The sequence below is a fragment of the Neomonachus schauinslandi genome, chromosome 5, assembly GCF_002201575.2.
Source record: "Neomonachus schauinslandi chromosome 5, ASM220157v2, whole genome shotgun sequence".
NCBI lineage: Eukaryota > Metazoa > Chordata > Mammalia > Carnivora > Phocidae > Neomonachus > Neomonachus schauinslandi.
In genome coordinates, this window is record NC_058407.1 from 118164476 (window position 1) to 118184728 (window position 20253).

The 20253-nt window shown below is 42.3% G+C and overlaps 1 protein-coding gene across 2 annotated transcripts in view; it reads left to right on the forward strand.

The window, feature by feature from the left end:
• The window catches only part of NEBL (nebulette), a 342628-nt gene that overhangs the window by 117496 nt on the left and 204879 nt on the right, over positions 1-20253 (forward strand). For both annotated transcript variants that reach the window (XM_044915537.1, XM_044915536.1), the window contains exon 3: positions 3738-3822. In XM_044915537.1, coding sequence (XP_044771472.1) covers positions 3738-3822 — 85 coding nt within the window. The remainder of the gene's footprint in view (positions 1-3737; positions 3823-20253) is intronic.

A 20253-nucleotide genomic window follows, 5' to 3' on the forward strand; every position in this document is an offset into this window, starting at 1 on the left:
GGTTATTCATCTTTAGACAAAGTTACAGGATGTACAAATGAACCCACCATTACAGAATCATTACATTTTAGGATTGGAAAAAAGTGCCAAGTATTGCCAGCCATCTGTTTATAGTCCTCTGTGTAATTGTATGGTCTGTTAGGTTTGCTGCTTTGGTCACCAGCTCAACAGAATACATCTTCTAAAAAAACCAAAACAGCAAAAGCTTTTCAATTTGTTTGTTTGCTTGTCTTCAAGTGTAGCCCTTGACCACAGAGAATTCAGTATGGCATGCCAGAATCAGACTTATAAAGGTGGTGTTTTATTTATATGCATGTACTTTATAAGTTCAGAGCTGTCACCTCTTCTCACTGTCAAATCAAATGGTGAGAATACTTAGATTATTTTTCAGGAAATGATACTTCAGAATGGGAGGTATGGGTGGCAAGTGAAGTTTCGTTAGTATCCAAATAGAAATGATTTTTGCCTGGCGTGGACGAACTTCACATGTCCATAGAGAAGGAGTTACAAACCACCCCCCCTCCCCCGCCCCCTGCGCCCGCCACAGTTCACTTGGCCATCTCAGGATGCTGTTTAATTTAAAATTCTGCTTAGTTTTAAAATTATGTTTACTTAAAAAATTCTGTTTACTTTTTAATTAACCAGAAATAGGCAGGAGCAGGTTATCCCCCAATGTCTGCCCCCAAATGGAGTTAGTCTGTAGCACAGCAGGGTCTCAATGGGCCAAACTTCCTGTAACACATTTGAGAGTAGATTTTAATTACTGCTTTAACGTAGTTAAAATAGATATGTAACATTTTTGAATTAAACATTGCAGAACTCCTGAAAATCTCTGTGAAACTTTATTCCACAGAATGTATTTAGGAAAAAACCCATGTGTCCCGTTCTTATTTTAGCTTTAAAGTATAGCAATGCATAGTTTCTACCTTTGGAAGTCTGGTGAAATTCAGCTGTCCAAGACTGACGTGCAAATATTCCAGAACACACCGAAGTTGTCTGCCCAGCTTCCCTGGGTGGAGCAGAGCTCAGAGGTAGCCCCCAAAGGGTGCGGCTGCCACCAAGGCTGTGACTCCAGGGTGCGGAGAGGGAGAAACCTTGAGGGCTATGGCCTCCTCCCTTGAATCAACACTAGTTTTGACCAACGTTTTTAACAAACTTGACTGTCTAGTTTCTGAGTCTGGATTAGAAGGTGGGAGCCAGAGGGGATGAAGACCATGCAAGGCCGAGTGTTGTGGGAGAAGTGATCTCTCGACACCCCAGAAATCGGGCACGCACCATGATTTCCTATGATCTAGGCCATCCCAACCGTGGTAGACTTTGAAAGCACTACTGCTTTACATCGTGATCTGTTAATATCTATGAAGCTGACCCTCAGGTATGATGACAACATTTAAATTAGGTTTGTAGATGCTCTAGGAAGGTAGGAAAATTATGTAAAATTTTCGAAGGATGTCGGTTAAAATAGTTCAAATGCATCCAGCAGTGGTGGGGTTTTAACTTCAGTTAAATGAAGACTTTACTTATATGGGACGTTTAATTCCTGAAGGATGCTGGGAAAATGAGGCAATGATGTACATTCCCTATTGTGAGTCTCACTCCACAGTGCTACAAAATGTCTTTAATCCTGATTTCAGAAGTGCTAGGGTAACTGTTGCAAGGACGTACAGAGTTTGTTTGCACTGACAAGAGCTGACTCCATCAGCCTTCTCACGGGAAGCCAGGAATAGGATGCTGGAAAGAAGCCTCTATAAGGAGAGTGAGGTGGAGAACACTTGGGAGAAACCACAGGAAGAGGCACAGTGTGGACATCACCAACGAGAGGGGCTAGGGAGGGAGGCGGCTCTTTGAGGGATGGCTGTCAGCGCGATGATAGAGTCTCGGCAGCTAGACATACACTTTCTGCGCCGGCTGAGCGTGGGGAGGGGGCAGTCATGAACCAGTGTTTGTACCTTTCCCCACACAGAGGGAGCGGATACTCTCACTTCATCATTAGGAGGGCCTGTGTGTGACCCTCTATCACACAGCATGGTGAAGCTTTACTATGGCTTGACCGTGTGCTATGGTCATATGGCTCATTCTTCTCTCCCCCTCTCTCCTACCTTTCTTCCTTCTTTTCTTCCTTCCACACATACTACTGAAGTCATATTATGAGCCAGACACTGGTAGGTGCTGAATGTGCTCTGACGAGAGACAAGACAGCCTGTTCTTGCTGACACAGAACTTTCCTTGTACTGTGAGACAGGGACGTGTCAATAGGAGCATGCAGATGAATATAAGAATTACAATGGGAAGGAAAGTACATTCCAGGGCACACTGGGGAGGCCAGGAGGGCTTCCTGGAGAAAGTGACGTCTAGGGCAAGACCTAGGCAATGAAGAGGAGTCAGCCAGAGAAGCGGGGTGTGAAGAGGGGTGAGTGTTCTGGGCCAGGAGAGCAGTGTGTGGGGGAAGAGGGGGGAAAGACAAGGGTGAGCTCCATGGGTGGAGCATGGCGAGTGAGCAGGATGACTATAGAGGGTGATTGTGGGGCCTCTACAAGGAGGCTGGACTTTATTCTCAGATCACTGGGAAGACATTGAACAGTGGTACTCAGAGGAGTAATGTAATCAGATTGGCATTTTAAAATGCCTGCTTTGGCAATTTGGCTTGGAAGGGCAAAACTGGCAAGTGTTATAGCTACCTGAAAGGAAAATGTGGCTTATCATGAAAAATGCAGTGGAGAGGGAAATGTAAATATACCCGAGGCGTGTTTAGATAAAATCAATAGACTTGGCAATTGATTGATTCAATGTGTGAGGAGGCAAGATTGTCCCCTGGTTTCTGGCTTGGGCAACTGGGCACTAATAAATGCAACAGTGAATAAGAGGGAGGAACTTGTCTTGGGGATGGGGTGGGATATTGGACAGTTGAGTTTCAGACTGGTTGAGTTTATGGTGGGTGTGGAACATACCCGAGTGGAAATGCCAGTGAATCTGAGGTCCAGGAGAACATGCTGGGCTAGATTTGGGAGTAATCAGCATATATGCAGAGATCACCCACAGCTCTGAGAATCAATGAATTCACCCAGGTGATCACCCCGATGTAGACTGAGAAGAGAAGGAGCTGTGTTAGAACCCCAAAGGGGGATGGGCAGACAGAGAGGAACCCACAGGGGACAGAGAAGGGACAGCCAGAAGGGGAGAAGCCAGGCTGAGAGTGTGTGGTGACGTAGAAACCAAGAGAAAGGACGTTTCTAGATGGAAAAGCAGTCCAGCGAGAGGAACACAAAAAGATGTTGCATGTGTCCACAGGAAGTTATTACGGCTTTGACCAGAGAAACTTCTGGAAGCAGGAGCTAGAAGCCAGAATGCATGGTGTTGAAGAGAGAGCTGGAGAGGAGATGAGCAGGGGCAGTGAGTTTAGGCCTCTTTGAAGGAGAGAAGAGAGTCTAGCTCCACAGGCTAGAATAGTGTGGGGTTGGAGGGAGAGGTAGTAAAAGTTAGGAGAGCCCTGAGCATGCTTGGATGCTGTTGGCAAGCAGTGAATAGAGAAGCTGAGGTTGAAATTTTGGGAGGTAGTGGGGTAACTGGTGATAGAGGGTCATGAGAATGGAGGAGGGGAGAGGACCCAGAATAATGATCCAGAGATGGCCCTAGCCATGCGGAGAGACACCTCTTTCCACTGTGATGGGAGGGAAGGATAAAACATGGCTTTGCAACATAATGTTTTAATTACGTTCTTTTAAAAAATTTCTCCACAGACACTACCCAAAGCAGTCCTTCACTACCGTGGCAGATACGCCTGAAAACCTTCGCCTGAAACAGCAAAGTGAATTGCAGAGTCAGGTAACTTCTCGAAAGCCTATTTTCGTTACGTCGGTACTAACTAGAAGTCACGAGGCCAGTCCTCTGAGATTTCATCCTTGTCCGGTTTCTGCCCAGTCCCCGGCGGGGGTGGAGCCTGAAGGCAGCCGCGGGAGGGCGTTCTCTATGAAAGCACAGCACATCTGTTTTATTCCTGGGCTCGGATCATCCTGACATTCCCGGTTCTGTTATTCACATGGGACTAGGGCAACTAAATGAGTTCTGGTCAGAGTAAGTGTTTCCCAACAATATTGATTTATTTGGTCCTAAATATTTAAAAACATTTTATAAATAGCTTTTCCACACCGCATATGTAGGGGAAAGAAGAGGTGTTAACTTGACCCAGTTGTAGCGCGTGTGGCGCTGACACCCTGTCTGTGTATCTCACACCAGCCACGAGCTTTGTTTTCATCCTGTCACTTTATTCATATTTCTTTCATATGTCACACTGACAGCATGAACAAAGATTAGAACACCACAGTTGGCTCCCACTCAACCATTTTGGATGAGAACTTGCCTTCAATATGGTGAAACACACTGGTGAAGACTAGGGATTTAAATGGCAATATTTTCTGCAGGGACACCCCATCTCTTAAGAGACACAGGGCTCTCTCTTTCAGAGAAGTTATCTTGCCTGCCACACTGTGGGAATACGACGAACGACTACATTGCAGCACTTTGGTCAACCGTGGAGTAAAACCCCACCAAGGAGGGGCGAGGGAAGGCTGATTCGGGGTCCCCCTTCTGCTGCTCATGGGTTGGGACCTGGGGCCAGCCCCTCTGATTCTTTATGCTTCTGGAAAATGAGACCGTCTATGTTATCTGGTCTACCTATCTTGGGTGGGGAGGTGTGAAAGCATTTTGAAAGCTAACAGATTGTATGACTCTGAAGGCTTTTTAGTTTTACTAGGGTCCCTGAAAATCCTTGATATGAAAAAAAGAGAATTGCAGAATCTGCAAAGGAAAGAGGAACCTGGCTTATAGGCTTTGCAAATGCTAGTTGTAGCGGATCTCATTATTTCTGTGCAAGCTGATGTGTTCACAGGGGACATTGTGGTTCCCTCCACCCTCTTTCTGGGGTTCTTGGGACCATTTCCCAATCCATTTAGTTGAAGGAAGTAGAACTCAAAGTAGAGTTTGCTGTCGGTTAACAACACCATGAAGACTTGGTTGGCAGTTAGCTTTTGGTTTTGTAAAATGCTAATTCTTGTGTGCTAAGCCATTAGTTCAAAAAATTGAGTGCTGGCCAAGGAGAGGCAGTGTTGCAGAGCCGACAAGAACACCCCTGCTCATTCACACCGTGGAGGGTGCCAGGACTTGGCTCCAGCCTGTGCAGATCCAATATGCCTTTCTTCTCATCAAGTTAGGATTAATTAGATAATTCTGGAGAAGTACTTTGAGCACATTGGAAAACAGACCTAAATCAAGCGATCAAATATTTGTTTCCTGCCTATTACATGTCCTTGTTCTGTGCAAAAGAATTCATAATTAGTTGAGCTTCCCTTCACTGAGCTCATAGGGTGTGTGAGGAAACAAGACTAACATAACCTTACCTCCCCCCACACCCCCGGACGGCGCTCTTTCATTTACAATAGGGATCCCAAAAGGGAGGGATGAGTGTGGGTTGGACTGGTTGGTGGTTCCTCCTAGAGGTGGATTTGAGTGGAGTCTTGAAGGTTGAGAACGGATTGGATTTAAACACTTGTCTCCTTCCTTGGAAGGCATACCGCTCCCTTTGGGTTCAATTAGTGGTGACAGGTGCCTTGAGCTGGGACCAGGAACAGGCATTTACTGTTTTCCTCCCGCGTGTGGGCCTGGCTGTGGAAATGCAAAGAGAAAGGGAACTCACTGTTTTACAAAAGGCTGATTTTATTCTCTGTCACGGAGCAGCTTGCAAGCTTCAGAAGGTGCTGATCGGCTGGTGGGACAGAGCTGATGCAGGACGGCACAAAGTGCTATGGGGTCTCCAAGCAGTGGTCAGGTGAAGGCATCGGATCCTCCTCCAGATTTTGTTCCAGTGTCATCTCTAGAAAGAAATGTAGGGCTTCTTCAGACAGATAGTATGGGGAAATTCAACTCAATTCAAGAAACACGTATTGACTATGTACCCTTTCAATGAAATGTGCAGGGAACTGAGGATATCAAGGCGTCATCATCATCATCAATCTTGCTATATTCTGGGCAGAGAATTTTACACGTATTGTTCCATTTAATCTCAAACAGCCCTGTGAGACACGTATTTATGATTATTATCCCTATTTATTTTATTTTTAAGAGATTTTATTTATTAGAGAGAGAGGGAGAGAGCATGAGTGGGGAAGGAGGGGGAGAGGGAGAAGCAGACTCCCCACTGAGCAGCATGCCCAACACAGGCTCCATCCCATGATCCTGAGATCACAACCTGAGCTGAAGGCAGACGCTTAACCGACTGAGCCACCCAGGCGCCCCAGTTATCCTTATTTAAATGAAGCACTCAACCTTTAGAGACTTTAGATGACTTGTCCTTGCAAACTTAGTAAGGAGTTGAACTTGGAATAGAACCGACATCTGTGAACCCTCATTACCCACACTCTTGACCAGTACTCTGGTCCCTTGATTCAGAAGGCACCTGGAAAAGGAGATCCATAAGCAAATAGTTGTAGTGCAAGGTTATAGTGCAGTGTATGCAAAGGTAGAATTTTGCACAAAGTATGAAAGTCACTCCTACGAAGAAGTCCTTCTCCTCCTCTTCCTCATTATTATTAGCAGTGGTATTTTTCTGGGTGACAGATGAAAACACTTCTATAAGAGCATTTCTGCTTTTGCAAAGGCATAGAAACGTATCTGCCCAAATGGTCATATTCATTAATTGCAATTGATTTAATTTTAGCGTTTTAAATAACTTGGTTCTGTGGCAGAGCAGTACCTTAGTGTTTTGACATCAAGAAATCTGAACAGCCCAAAAGTTTTGGGGGAAAATCAACTATTAACATTTTATCTACTTATTTGTAATAATTCGTGATACTAAATGAGTCAAATCTGCTCCTAAGTTTGGAGATTCTGAAATCCTCTTTTAGCATTGTTTGGTTAAAGCTAGTTCTTTTCTTTCAGTTCATTAGCTTGTCAAATGAGCCAAAATGAAGGAAAAACAAAAACCAAATTGTGGTTCAACCTAAAAAGTTATTTATAGATACGCATTGTTATGTTCTCCTTTTTCTTCCTTTATCTTCCCCCCCCCCCCCCCGTCTTTTAGAGAGGGTTGTAAACACTGCCAGAATTTTTTTTCCCTAAGTGTTAAACCCTCTCAAGCTTTTTTTGGGGATTTATATTAGGTGCCAGATTGTCATAATAAAATGCTGAGAAATATTGGAAAATAAACAAGCAAACCATGAGTTAGTTTTTTCGAGTTGGTGGTAGGCAGTGGTTTCCAGGCATTCTCCCGCCTACAAACAACAGGTGCACGCCTGCTTGGCCAGCCACCAGCTGCGGTGGGACAGGGACTGCCCTGGCACCGGGCAGTTGAGCTGGGGGGGGGGTGGGATTAGGGGGGAAGCACCCCGTTGTCACTAACTCTCTCTTCATCACGATCACGGATGGACTGCTTCACAGAAACAGTGTAAATAGTGGTTGGGCGCCCCCACTGGCCCACAGTAGCCCACTCTACAAGGAGCAAAAGTAAAACTCGACTCCTAGTGGCATTTAGTAACATTAGAGTTCACCTGTGGGGCATCAGGCTGTCACTGCTGCAAGCCTGGGGACCGGTGTAATATCCTCTTTTTGTAGAAAAGTGAGCCGGGAGTTCCAAAGCCCTGCCTTACAAACTAAACTGGAACACGAACTCTTTGTAGGCTGGGGAATCCCTAAAGTTTAAACATTTGAGTGACATGAAAAGCCCCTTAGGAGAAACATTTTCTTGATGTATTATTTTAATACCATGCTGTTGCAAACGTTTCCTTTTTCAGGCTGTGTAGCATACTCTTTCTGGAAGTAAAGGCACAGTTGTTTTGAGTGCCTGGATCAGGGGTGTGCAGACTTCTTAAAGCGGTGGCATGATGAGGGGAAGGCCTCTGTAAAAGGAGAACTAGGTGGGGTCGTTGAGGCCAACACGAGGGGCGGCCATACCCCTGTTTGCTCCCCGTCCGTGTGCTTCTCGTCTCCCTGCTCCCAGGGCCAGGGGGTGACTGTCTTCGGAAACCCTGGCCCTCTGTAGGGCAGAGTTCTGTGAAATACTGCTCATGGCGAGGACGCAATGTTAACTGCATCCGCACTTAGTTGTTTATGTGATTGGCTTAGCTGTTTGCAATCATGCTGAAAATAATAGAGATTTTGGGCTCACTGTGTTCTTAAATGGAGTGTGTGTAATTTATGAGTGCTGATAAGATGAAAGATGGAAAATGATTATGGAGAGAATACAAATCATCCTGCAACCTTTGAGTCTTCATTTTGTAATCTGCGCTGATTCCTTTTTAATCTTCCGTGTCTCTGTGGAGGCATAAAACACATGGTTCACAGGGAATACAATCTAGGATAGCAGGAAGTGTGAGGAAGGAACGTGGTTTTTTATAGGGAACATAATCGTTAGACGTCTTTGTGGGGCATATGAAGACACGTGTTTAATATAAACCTCTGGAAGCTCAAGGAGGTCAGGCTGTGGCATGCTCTCTCGTTCTCCAGCTTGCCCTTGGCACTTTTCTGCACCTCCTCATTCTATGGGTGCATTTCTGGAGGGTACTTCTCTCAGTTATCTGCCATCTAGCCATCCAGTAAGGTATTAGCTACCTACCTAAAGCATGTTGCGTTAGGTAGACTTTGAAGGAAGACTGACTTCCTTCAAAGCAATGAAACTCTGACTCAGGAACTGTTGGAAAGACAGTTGGGGAGATACGTGGATAGCATCCTCTGGGTGCTTCAGATCCCATCCCGAGGGCCCCCACCCAGCCGTAAATCTGACCTACATGTCACCTGCCACAGAGCACCAATCTCAGGCCACACTGGGGACACCGTAGTGAGCAAAACCCAGGTAAAGTCCTCACTCTCTGGGGATTTGTGGTTTAGTTGGGGAGGGGATGGTAATAAAAAATTAATAAAAAATAGGTAACATTGCAGTTGTGACAAGATCTGCAGAGAGAGCGGTATGGGTTTTAATTATGTTATAAAACATTTTCAGGGAGTTGGAGGCCTGAGTACTTTTCTGCAGACAAATGAGTAACTAGGTCTCAGTCGGGTTGGCTGCCTCCCGCCCGGCTGTGGATTCCATTTCTAAATGTCCACCAATTTCTTGGTTTCCACTTCCTGAACTTAGCTGACTCTCCTTTGCTCTTCCCTGGGTCCTCTTCCCACTCCTTATCTCATCCGATAACCTCAACCTTCTAAAACTATCTCCAGGTAGTTTTTGTTGGGAATTCTTGTATTCTTGGGCGAGAAGCCTTCCACATGTGCATTTTTATTTTCTCTTTTCTTTGAACCCAATTTTGGCAGCTTTATAGTTCCCATCTTCTGATTTTGCACCATTCTGATCCTATGGCGATGCTTTTTACTTCCTGCGATAAGCACTTTCTCATGTATGTGAGGGTGAAAGTTCATGGAGAGAAGCTTCGACATGTTTCTTAGCAGGGCTTCGAGGCTGCGAAAATGATGAGAGATATGTTTCCCATATAGGGAGGGATGAATGGGAGTAAGAACTTCAAAGGAGAAATATTAATTCACTTGATGTGGCACATTTCTTCCAGGGAACATAGCATGCTGTGCAGATGTCAACTCTAACCCTCATGATTTCCCACAAGTCAGATGGTTTTTTATCTTGCTTTTGGATAAAATGATGTAAGAGACAAAAACGTCAGTTGTGACAGACAGCAAAATAACCAAGATGTTTTGATTTGCTGTGTCATGAGCGGGTTTTAGAGCTTTTCTTCACAGGGGCCTGGCCTTCTACTCCTCAGCCTCCGGAAAGGACCCATATTCTTTCCATCTGGTCCCGGGCTCCCAGCATACTGGTTCTTTGGTGCCTTCCTGGCTCATCTTGTCTCCCTTTCCATCATTCCCACAGCTCATGGTGGAGGATGTGAGTCCTGTACTTTGGGTGGCCAGCCTACAGGTTATTTGTTATTATTCTGTGGGCCTGAATCAGATGACTGGTCCTTCAATGAGGCATTTGAATATGTAGGCTATCAAAGTTGTGGCTCTGGGATCATGACCATAACAGCTATGATGAGGAGACTATTTTAACACTCTTCAATGAATGTGTCTTTCATCTTTCTCTTCTATAAATCATGTTCTGCCATACCACCTCACATTTATGGCTCTAGAGGAAGGTGATGAGTAAACTCCACTTTGAGAAGGATAAAATATGGTCCCCATGTAAAGAGGACAGTCCATCCCTTTTTGGCCGCGGTAGATTGGAGGAAGAAGGCAGAAAAATCAGTTGGAAACATGAGCCCCCTTTCTCTTCTGACTGAAGTCCCCAAGAGGAGAGGTGGGGAGGCATGGTAGGTGGATGGAGAGCCAGACGCAGAGAAAACCACCCCACAAGACATAGTCCAGACTTCTTCCCACCTGAGCAGTGAGCCTCCACAGCATGGTAGGCATGGAGAGAACCTGAATTGTGTTTCCTAGATCTCAGTGTCTCATGTGGCATGGAAGGTGATGGAAGTCCCAGCTCATCTTGCAGAGGAATGCCGAGGGTACTTGCTGGGAAGCTGCCACTGTCAGAACAACGTGTCCCTGTAGCCAAGGGTAGCTTATGCAGGTGGGGAGAAGTCATAGATCTCAGGGAGGAAGGACGGATTTGACAGGCGGTACTGCCAGGCTTTTTCTGAGCCAGGGGGAGAGTACACCATGATGTCACCAGCCACAGCCTTCAGCTGAGGGCGCTAGTGATCAAGCGGAAAAGGACTTACCCCTGAGGCGAAAGCGAGAAGAGAGAAAGAGCGAATGTGAAAGTGGATTCAAGACTTCCCTCTTCCTTCACTCCTTGCTCACACACGCTTGAATGCCATATTGGAGCGGAGACAGGAAGCAGGAGAAAATCTCAATATACCTAAGTTATTTAAATCATCGAATGGATTTGCTTTAATGGCTGTGACTAAAGTTAGTTCCTTCCACTTTAGTGTGATGGGTACTTGTGAGGAATAGCAGAGCAGCTGTGGGAAATAGACATTTATTTTGCATCTGAATACATTGTAAGTAAATTGCTAACCTTTGGTTTTATTTGGTAAAATAGAGCACTAGGCCTGCCATTAAAAGATCTTGGTTCGAGTCCTGCCTCTGCCACCAAGTGTGACTTAGGTACCCTTGACCTTTGCTCTTTTCAGGACATAACGTAATGGGTTGTACTAGATCATTTTTAGAATTCCCTCCAGTTATAATGATCTTGACTGTAGTACAAAAATGTTCTGCAGTAACATCTCAGGTTAGCAAAGATTAAAAGAACTTAAAGAAAAGGAATTGCCATTCTTTTTTTGTCTGACAAAATAATAATTGTCAGACCTTCCCTTTCATTTGACTATTCCTCTAAAAGCTTGTTCTCCAGACTAATCTCAGATACTCGTTGAAGGTCATAGGTCTGAGAAAGTTGATGTGCAAATCAGTTTCATGTTGGAAGATATGTCTAATTTTGCACCAAACATGTTTAAAGATAGCAGAGGACAAAAGAAGACAAAAATAGCTACAGTCATAATATCCATCCACTGATAGCAACTAGTCTCATCTTTAGTTCTATTTCTCACATTTTCTATATAGAAGTAACTAGAATAACTGTACATATTAGTATACTTTTAGGAAGTGTCTTAGTTATTTTAGCTCACTTCCTTTATGCTTTCTTATTTTAAATTGTTTTCTTGAATGGCTTTGATTGATTATGTGGTAGCTTTTGGACTTTAACCATTAGTGTTTTTTCCCTACAGTGTTATTTGTTTTTTACCACCTCCTTGTCCTTTCTAGAAGCCATTTGTTCCACTGAGCCTTACCATCTTGAGTTGTTCAAGCAGTCGCTCCAGGGTTAAAGATGGTGCTGCTCAGGACAGAGAGGCTCATCTAAAGCAGTCCCATTTTCATTCAATTAGTAGCTTCATGAGATTGAATATTTCTCAATACTCTTAATTATTAATATGTTTTTTCCCTAATCATGTATTTTTGAATGGAGGATGCTGCTGTAAAATCACTGCTTAGTCATGGAACCATGCAACAGAACCAAATCTGTAGTCCGGTATTGGATTCAGAAGAGGTTTCTTGACGCCTGGGTGGCTCAGTCGGTTGGGAGTCTGCCTTTGGCTCAGGTCATGATCCTGGGGTCCCGGGATCGAGCCCCACATTGGGATCCTTGCTCCGTGGGGAGTCTGCTTCTCCCTCTCCCTCTGCCCCTGCTCATGCACACGCTCTCTCTATCTCAAATAAATAAATAAAATCTAAAAAAAAAAAACCAAAACCTCTTGATGGCAGCCAGCAGCACACAGTAGACTTTCTTTGTGCACCTAGTGTTTTGACTCTCATAAAGTACTTGTGTTTTCTTTTATCAAAAATTATTTGGCTTAGTTATCATTTCACTTTATCTCAGAACTTTGCTTCTAGCTTCCACTGACTTCAGAAGGGCTGCCCACTGGGATTCTGCAGGGGCCTTGTAAACATGGAAATTTGGCCTGCTGAATGCTGTGCAGAGGGAGGACTCTGTTGGCTTCATTCTTTTAAAAAGCTCCTATTTGGAACAATCATTGTGTTGTATTCTCAAATGAGATCTCTACTTGGGCTTCTGAGAACATTGATTGTGTTCTTTTAATGGAGTGTTTCTCATCCCCAAATGTCTGAAGAGAACAATTCGAATTTCCCTCCCTTCCTGCGCCCCTCCCTGCCTCTCTTTTGATTTTTGAAGTCAAGGGTCAAGATGATGGTAAGTCAGAAATTAAATGAACACGAATTTGCTCCTAACTAGAAGGGAAGTTTTGGCCTCCCTTTGACTGACACACTGAGTTTCCATTTATGTGGAATTACTTATACTTCAAGGGGATCTATAATCTGCAAATATCTACTAAGGGAAATCTAACAAGCATCTCCAGCTATAGATTTAGCTTCCCAGGCACACAGTACTTTTAGACATCAAACAACCAAATATACCAAATTTCACATTCTTACTTAAGCTAAAGAAGTGAAGGAGAGTGAAGCCAAGGATCCTAACCTATTTTTAAATAGCCAATCTTAGAGCCATTATACAGTCTTTTTTCTTTATCTCTAGAATCGCTATAATGCTTATAAATCATTAAAATTAACACTAAAATAATTCTTCACTGTGTTTCTGCTATTGCACAGAGAACATATACTTAACAAGATTTCCTTGGGATTGGGTAATTGCCAAGGCTCTGAAACTTTTCATTCGAGAATATTTTTACTCTCTAGAGAGATACCATTTAAACTCTTATATATATGTACTATATATTACTATATATAGTACATACAAAATGTATATGTATATTGCATATATGTATAGGTATACATGCACATAACACACATATAAAATATGCATGTATTTATATACATGTATATACATATGTATGTAATATGCATATATATTCATACATATATACACATATATAATAAAGCTAACTTGGAAAGACAATGTTCAGCAAATAGTCTCTTTGAAATCCTGAAAGGCTGAGAAATCATGGAGTGTTTTTTCTTTATTTGTTATCAGTGGCTAAGTATGATTTAATTCACTGCCGGACACTGAAACAGATGCACCATCGCAATCTGTGTTCCCATCATGTAGATTGGCTTTGAGATTCCTGTGTCTTTTAGTCATTCCATATGTTTTCAGAAAGAGCAAAAGTGAAAAAGTCTAACGGAGATAGTATTATTTCTGGAAGTGAGGTAATGAGATCTTTTTCAAAATATGCCCATTCAGAGGACAAACCACTCATTCCACAACATAACAAGCAGAAACACAGTTACAGCTTCATCCGTTTTTTTTTTTTTTTAAAGATTTTATTTATTTGACAGAGGGAGACACAGCGAGAGAGTGAACACAAGCAGGGGGAGTGGGAGAGGAAGAAGCAGGCCTCCCGCAGAGCAGGGAGCCTGCTGTGGGGCTCGATCCCAAGACCCTGGGAATAATGATCTGAGCTGAAGGCAGACGCTTAACGACTGAGCCACACAGGTGCCCAAGCTTTATCCATTTTGTTGGTAATTTGTTAATTATTCTATCAGTAGTTTGTTAATTAACTTAATTTTTTTAAATACCTGTTTCATCTTTGTCCCTTGTTTTAGATTTTAAACTAGAGGCCAGGGATTTATTAATTTAGTGGTTATTATTTAATAACCATGCTAAGCACCCGTCAGGATTATATTATACCATTTGATGATGAGAGTGCTAATGCATGAATGAAGTAGGAACAATACAAAGTAATCTCATGAAAATCAGGAGTTAATGAGAATGAAGAATTAGGGGCCCTGGGTGGTGCAGTTGGTTGAGTGTCTGACTCTTGCTTTCGGCTCGGGTCTTGATCTCTGGGTTGTGAGATTGAACCCCAAATCGGGCTCCATGCTCAGCTCGGAGTCTGCTTAAGATTCTCTCTCTCTCTCTGTCCCTCCTCCCTCAAATAAATAAATAAATCTTTAAAAAAAATGAAGAATTAGACACTTTCTTGAGAGGTGGACAGATAGATGCCTTTAAAAAAAAAGATTTTATTTATTTATTTGACAGAGACAGAGATAGCAAGAGCAGGAACACAAGCAGGGGGAGCGGGAGAGGGAGAAGCAGGCTTCCCACCAAGCAGGGAGCCCGATGTGGGGCTCGATCCCAGGACCCTGGGATCATGACCTGAGCCAAAGGCAGACGCTTAACGACTGAGCCACCCAGGTGTCCCGACAGATGCCTTTTTAATTTTCTTGCCATTAACCAGAAAAATCATGGTATTCTTGATTTCAAACTTTTACTAGCAAAGAAATCTCATTTAAGGACTTATCCATATTTCCTGTAATTTAATTTCTTTTTTTTTTAAAGATTTTATTTATTTATTCATGAGAGAGAGAGAGAGAGGCAGAGGGAGAAGCAGGCTCCCAAGGAGCAGGGAGCCCGATGCAGGACTCGATCCCAGGACCCTGGGATCATGACCTGAGCTGAAGGCAGACGCTTAACCATCTGAGCCACCCAGGCACCCTCCTGTAATTTAATTTCATATAAAGCTGCTTCAGTTACTTACTGGCTTAATCTATGCTTACTGAATACCTCCTTTGGTCAGATACTGCCTGCCTTCAAGGTGAGGGTGTATGGAGAGAAGCCAGCCCCAGTTGGGGGCAGAGAAGCGACCGAGGAAAGATACAACTCCTGGCTTAGAGGGGTTTATTGAGTCTCCTCAAAAGATCTTCTCCCAAATTCTGTGAACTCTTATTTTTTCTGTACCCCATTTAGCTTTCTCTTCTCACTGTAGTGAAATGTTTATTCCTTCTTTGAAAGGAAGCCCAGAATGACTCTTACACGAATCAAATATCAACTGCTCTGAGAAACAATATATCGGAGAAGAAATGACCTTTTATCCGGTTTTGGAAATAGTTCTCTCTGTTTTTTGTTTCCCAACACCCATGTCCCCCCACCCCCATTTTTAAGCACCCATGTCCTTTTATAAACTATTTGTAGAGCTTGCTTCTTCTTAAAATAATGTGGATGAAAAATGTTTTTGATTATTTTATGGACACCGGAAAACCTCTCTAATAAAATCCACTTTTTTTTGGTTGTCATTGAGAGAATTAAATCTTGTCATCTACAATACCCAACCCTCTTATTATCCTCCAGACTCCAAAGGAGAGACTCCTAACCCTTTTTGGGTCAGGTGCCCTTTTGGAAATTTGATGAAAGCCATTGAATTTCTCTTTTGAAAAAAATACAAAAGCAAAAATATGTCAATTTTAGAACATAATTGCAGGCCGTTCATGGGAGAGTGAAGGCCATTGGAGTCCCAGGCTTTAGGGGGAGGGGCCAAATTGGCCAATGGGAGGAAGAGGACTGGATGAGTTTAGAGGTTAACAGAGACTAGAGGATTGTCCCAGAAAGATAATGGATTCCCTGCCTTCTAAGCACAATTTTATTTTATCTTGATTAAAATAGTAGCCTTTTTGGAAATGTGAAATGTTGCTGCCTTAAAAAAAGCTATCTAGCAATAAGTGCTAAAACTTAAAAATACATATGTTCGTTAATCCAGTAGTTCTACTCCTGGGAATTTCTGTTGTATGAACAAAATCATCAGCATATAAGACATATGTACAAGGATCTCTGGGACAGCATTGTTGATAGTAGCAAAAACAAGGAAACATAGTGAAAGTCCATCAACAAGGTAATAGTAGAATAAATTATGATAATCCATACCCTAGAATATCATGCAGCCATTAGAATGAATGAAATAGAGGTAGACCAGATGCCTTGTAGGAATGCCCATGTGGTATTGTTCAATAAGAAATACAGATAGAGAAAAGTGTATAAATTCTAAAACTTTCCCTGTGTGCATGTGTATGCATATCTATGTCTGTATTTGCATATGTCTGATGGAGATGATATGTGTAGGGAGAAAAATATGGACTACTATATACTAGCTGTTAACACTGGTTGAGCCAAACCAAGAGGAAAAAATGTATATAAATATAACTGTATATATGTGATATACATACATGTGGGTAGATGTAAAAAGAAATAAAGTAATGATTTAGAAGCATATTTGCTGATATGCATTTGACAGTACATTCTTTGACTTCTTTCATAGTCAGTGACACTAGAGCTTTTCAGTTCAGTTTGGTGGGACTTACTTGGCCCATTTGTCCAGCCGGGGATCTCCCTGCTAACTTATTAGATGAATTTCCGGTGACTTAGTGCTCTAAAGTTATTTGGTTTTTAACAAATTCTTATTGGATGTCTATTTTATGTGTGGACTAGGTTTTGTGCCGGGGAGTAGAGAACTGAACCATGTGTGTGTGTGTCTATGTGTACGTGTGTGTACATGTATGTCCATGCACTCACACGTATGTGTACACGCGTGTATGTGTATGTTTGTGTATGTGTGTGCATGTGCATGTGTTTAGGTGTGTGTAACTTGCATGTGCATATGTCTGCAGGTGTGTGTGTATATGTATGCATGAGTATGTACGTCTGTGTACATGTGTGTAGGTGTGTATATGTGTGTGGATGTGTGTGCACGTTTGTGTAGGTGTGTATATGTGTGTATGTACATGTGTGTAGGTATGTGTGTGTATGTGCATATGCATATGTTTCTAAGTGTGTAGGTGTGTGCATGTATATGTTTGTGTCTAGGTGTGTATGTACGTGTGTGTGCATATGCATGTGTGTAGGTGTGTATGTATGTGTGCATGTGTATGTGTGTGTGTGTGTGTGTGTATAAAACAGGGACTGTTTGCAGCTGCATTTGAGCTTCCTCCCTTTCGTCTGTTACATTTCTGTTTACTTGGTTGTGGATGTGTAAAATGGAGAGCGTAGGTGCTGCTCTCATGTTGATAAGAACCTAAGAATTTGTTTGGAGTGACATCTTGATTTTCCTGCTTTTGCTTGATTAAATATCTTATTGTCTAATTGTCCCAGCTTTTCTTCAGAAATGCCCAAAGACCTTGAGAGAGGACAGCACAGAGAAGATTTTAGAGGAAAAAGAAGTGTGTGAGGTGCTTCCTATATATCAGTATCTCTCAAAATTGGGGTTTCCTTTGTCACAGTTAACTGGTGAGCATGTTGAAGATGCTCGTTTGTGGGCCTGGCCCCAGACCCACCCAGAGGGAGTTCAGAAATCCTCACTGTTACCAAGTGCCCCTTGTCATTCTTATACAGGTGAATTTTGAGAGCTGCTTCCATCAAATTTGGTTTCAAATAATGAGGCCTTCTGGCGTTTTTACCCCCAGAATTTTACCAAGACTTTTCCATATCTTTGAACTCCTTTTCTGTATGGTTTTGGCTATCTTGCCATGTGGAAGTTGGCCCACATTCACTGGTTTCTCATCCTGCTGCTTTGTAGGATTGACCTGAATGTGTAAGGCAGGATCCTTGGAGTTCTGTGCTGCTGTACTAGGCTTCTGAAAGTGTATGGCATCGCTCCAGTTCCAGGTCAAGGGAATAGAGATAAGAGGAGGGATTCTTTAATTCAATTTTAAGACATTTAGGTATTTGACTCAGCAGGTGCTCTTATAAAAATTTTTCTAATACTTATTTACTAATTTACTAATTTTCTAATACTTATTTACTAATAAATAAAAATAGCTTTTTATTTATTTTCATCTTTTTATTTATTTTTAGAGAGAGAGAGAGGAAGAGAGAGAGAGAATGAGCACAAAAGCAAGGGGAGGGGCAGCGGGAGAGGGTCAGAGAGAATCCTCAAGCAGACTCCCTGCTGAGCACCGAGCTGACTCGGGGCTGGAACCCAGGACCCTGAGATCATGACCTGAGCCAAAATCAAAGAGTCGGCCGCCTAACTGACTGAGCCACCCAGGTGCCCCTTATTTTCATCTTTCTGTTCATTAGCAATGCCTGCATTTTAGAAGAGATTTTATTAAGAGAAAACTTGTTACTACCAAACACGCACAATTTCTTTTGGACTGTAAGGAAATCAGTGTAGGTCCGAAAGGGACAAAAATGGTTTGAAGAATCAACAATCTGATGGTCAAATTCAAACGTTTTTAATGTAACAGAGTAGGTATATACATGCATAGAAGAGAAAATTTCAGGTTATGATGTATTTTGTTGTTTGTAGCTATAGAAGTAAAATTGGAATGCACACATGATGCAAAGTTTTTTTGAGAATTCTTGATTCTTTGGATAATTTTTGTTTTATTTCTAAACATTCCTAATAGAGACAAAAACTGAAAATTTCTTTAAGATATCTGAGATTTATCCCCTTTCCCACATTTCTTCCCCAACCCTTTTATCTGAAATGTCAAAATAATTGAAGGGAAGGTTAGTAGTTCACATGGTAAGAACTACATGACCATTTTTCTACATTGCCATGTGATTGTACCTGTGTAGACAACAACTATTCGGATTAGAAAGGCCCTGTCTGAGAACCTTTTATCTCCACAGCAGGGTATGTACACCCCAAGTCGATGCAGGAAACCCATGACATCATCCCTCAATCAATAATCATCGATTGAGTAGAGTTGGTTTCAGAGCTGTGTATTAGATACCCCGAGGGATACAGAAGGAAGAGTCATAATTTCTGTCTTTGAAGAACAATCTAGTTCAGAGAGTGGTTCAAATGTGCATGTTATCACATGGTACTGTAACAAAAGACCCTTTCAAGGAATACTAGGGAAACCAACACGAGAGGAATGATCGTGGGACAGGGGAGGTGCTGAACAGTGGAGACATGAGTTGGCAGAGAGACAATTGAACAGGAGTAAGACATGAGGTAGGCATGAGCATAATAACCCTAGAGCTGGTCCCATCCAAAAAGTGCCAGCAGGACTGTGTGGGAGGTCAGTCAGGAGAGTTGGGTGGGAAACAAACCTGATTAATTGACTTTTAAATCTTTAATTTTCTGTGGATTTATGATTTTAGAAATTCATTTGTATCATAAAATATAAAGATTGTTGAATAGATCTTTGACAAGGTAAATGTTCTACAGTTAGGCTTTCACACAGTAGGTGGGAACTAAGTGCTAGATGACTAATTTCTGGTGTTTATCTGCAATTCTAGAAGACATTTTTTTTTTCCCTGCATGGAACACAAAACTGCTACAATTATTTGTGAATAATTTTTTTATGACTCACATTAGTGAGACTCTTGTAAATTAACATTTAAAAGTACAATGCTTCATCCACATTAAAAAACCTCCTTCTTTCCTACCTCAGAGATATTTTCCTCTTGTCTAAGAAGTAGCTACTTTGTTTTAGAGGTTGGCATTTATACTGAGCCTAGTACTTTTTTTTCCTCTGGAAAGGAAAAAAAGAAACACGGAAAACCCCACTAACCAAACAAACTCCCTGATAACTATCTACAGAAAAAAAAGGCTGGCTTTGTTTTTTTCATGTGTTTTTTTAGATCAATCCTTAGATGAGAAATAGTTGTAATTAGAAAACTAGAGAACCCATTTGGATCTTTGGTGTAGTGGGTGTAGAGAAAGGGTACATTAAATTGCTATCTAACAGAGCAAGGAAGCCAGTTTGTATTTTCGATTGGTAAACAAAACATATGACTATTAAAAAGAAACAAAAAGACTTAGTTTTGAAGGGGAGTGTTGACTTGCCAAGGAACATTGAGCTTCTACTATCTGCTCACACGTGGAGTGGGAAGTCAGGTCTGACAGTAGATGAGCTTTTTCCTGACAACCTTCATGTCTCTGACATCTTGCCTGCTACTTTCTGGGGAGAAAGTGGGCTCTCTAGAAGCTAAGAAGGGGACGCTTTGCTGGCTCTCCACCTCTCTGCTGTGTTTCCCGTCCTCATCCTCAGCCCTTGGCTCCCATC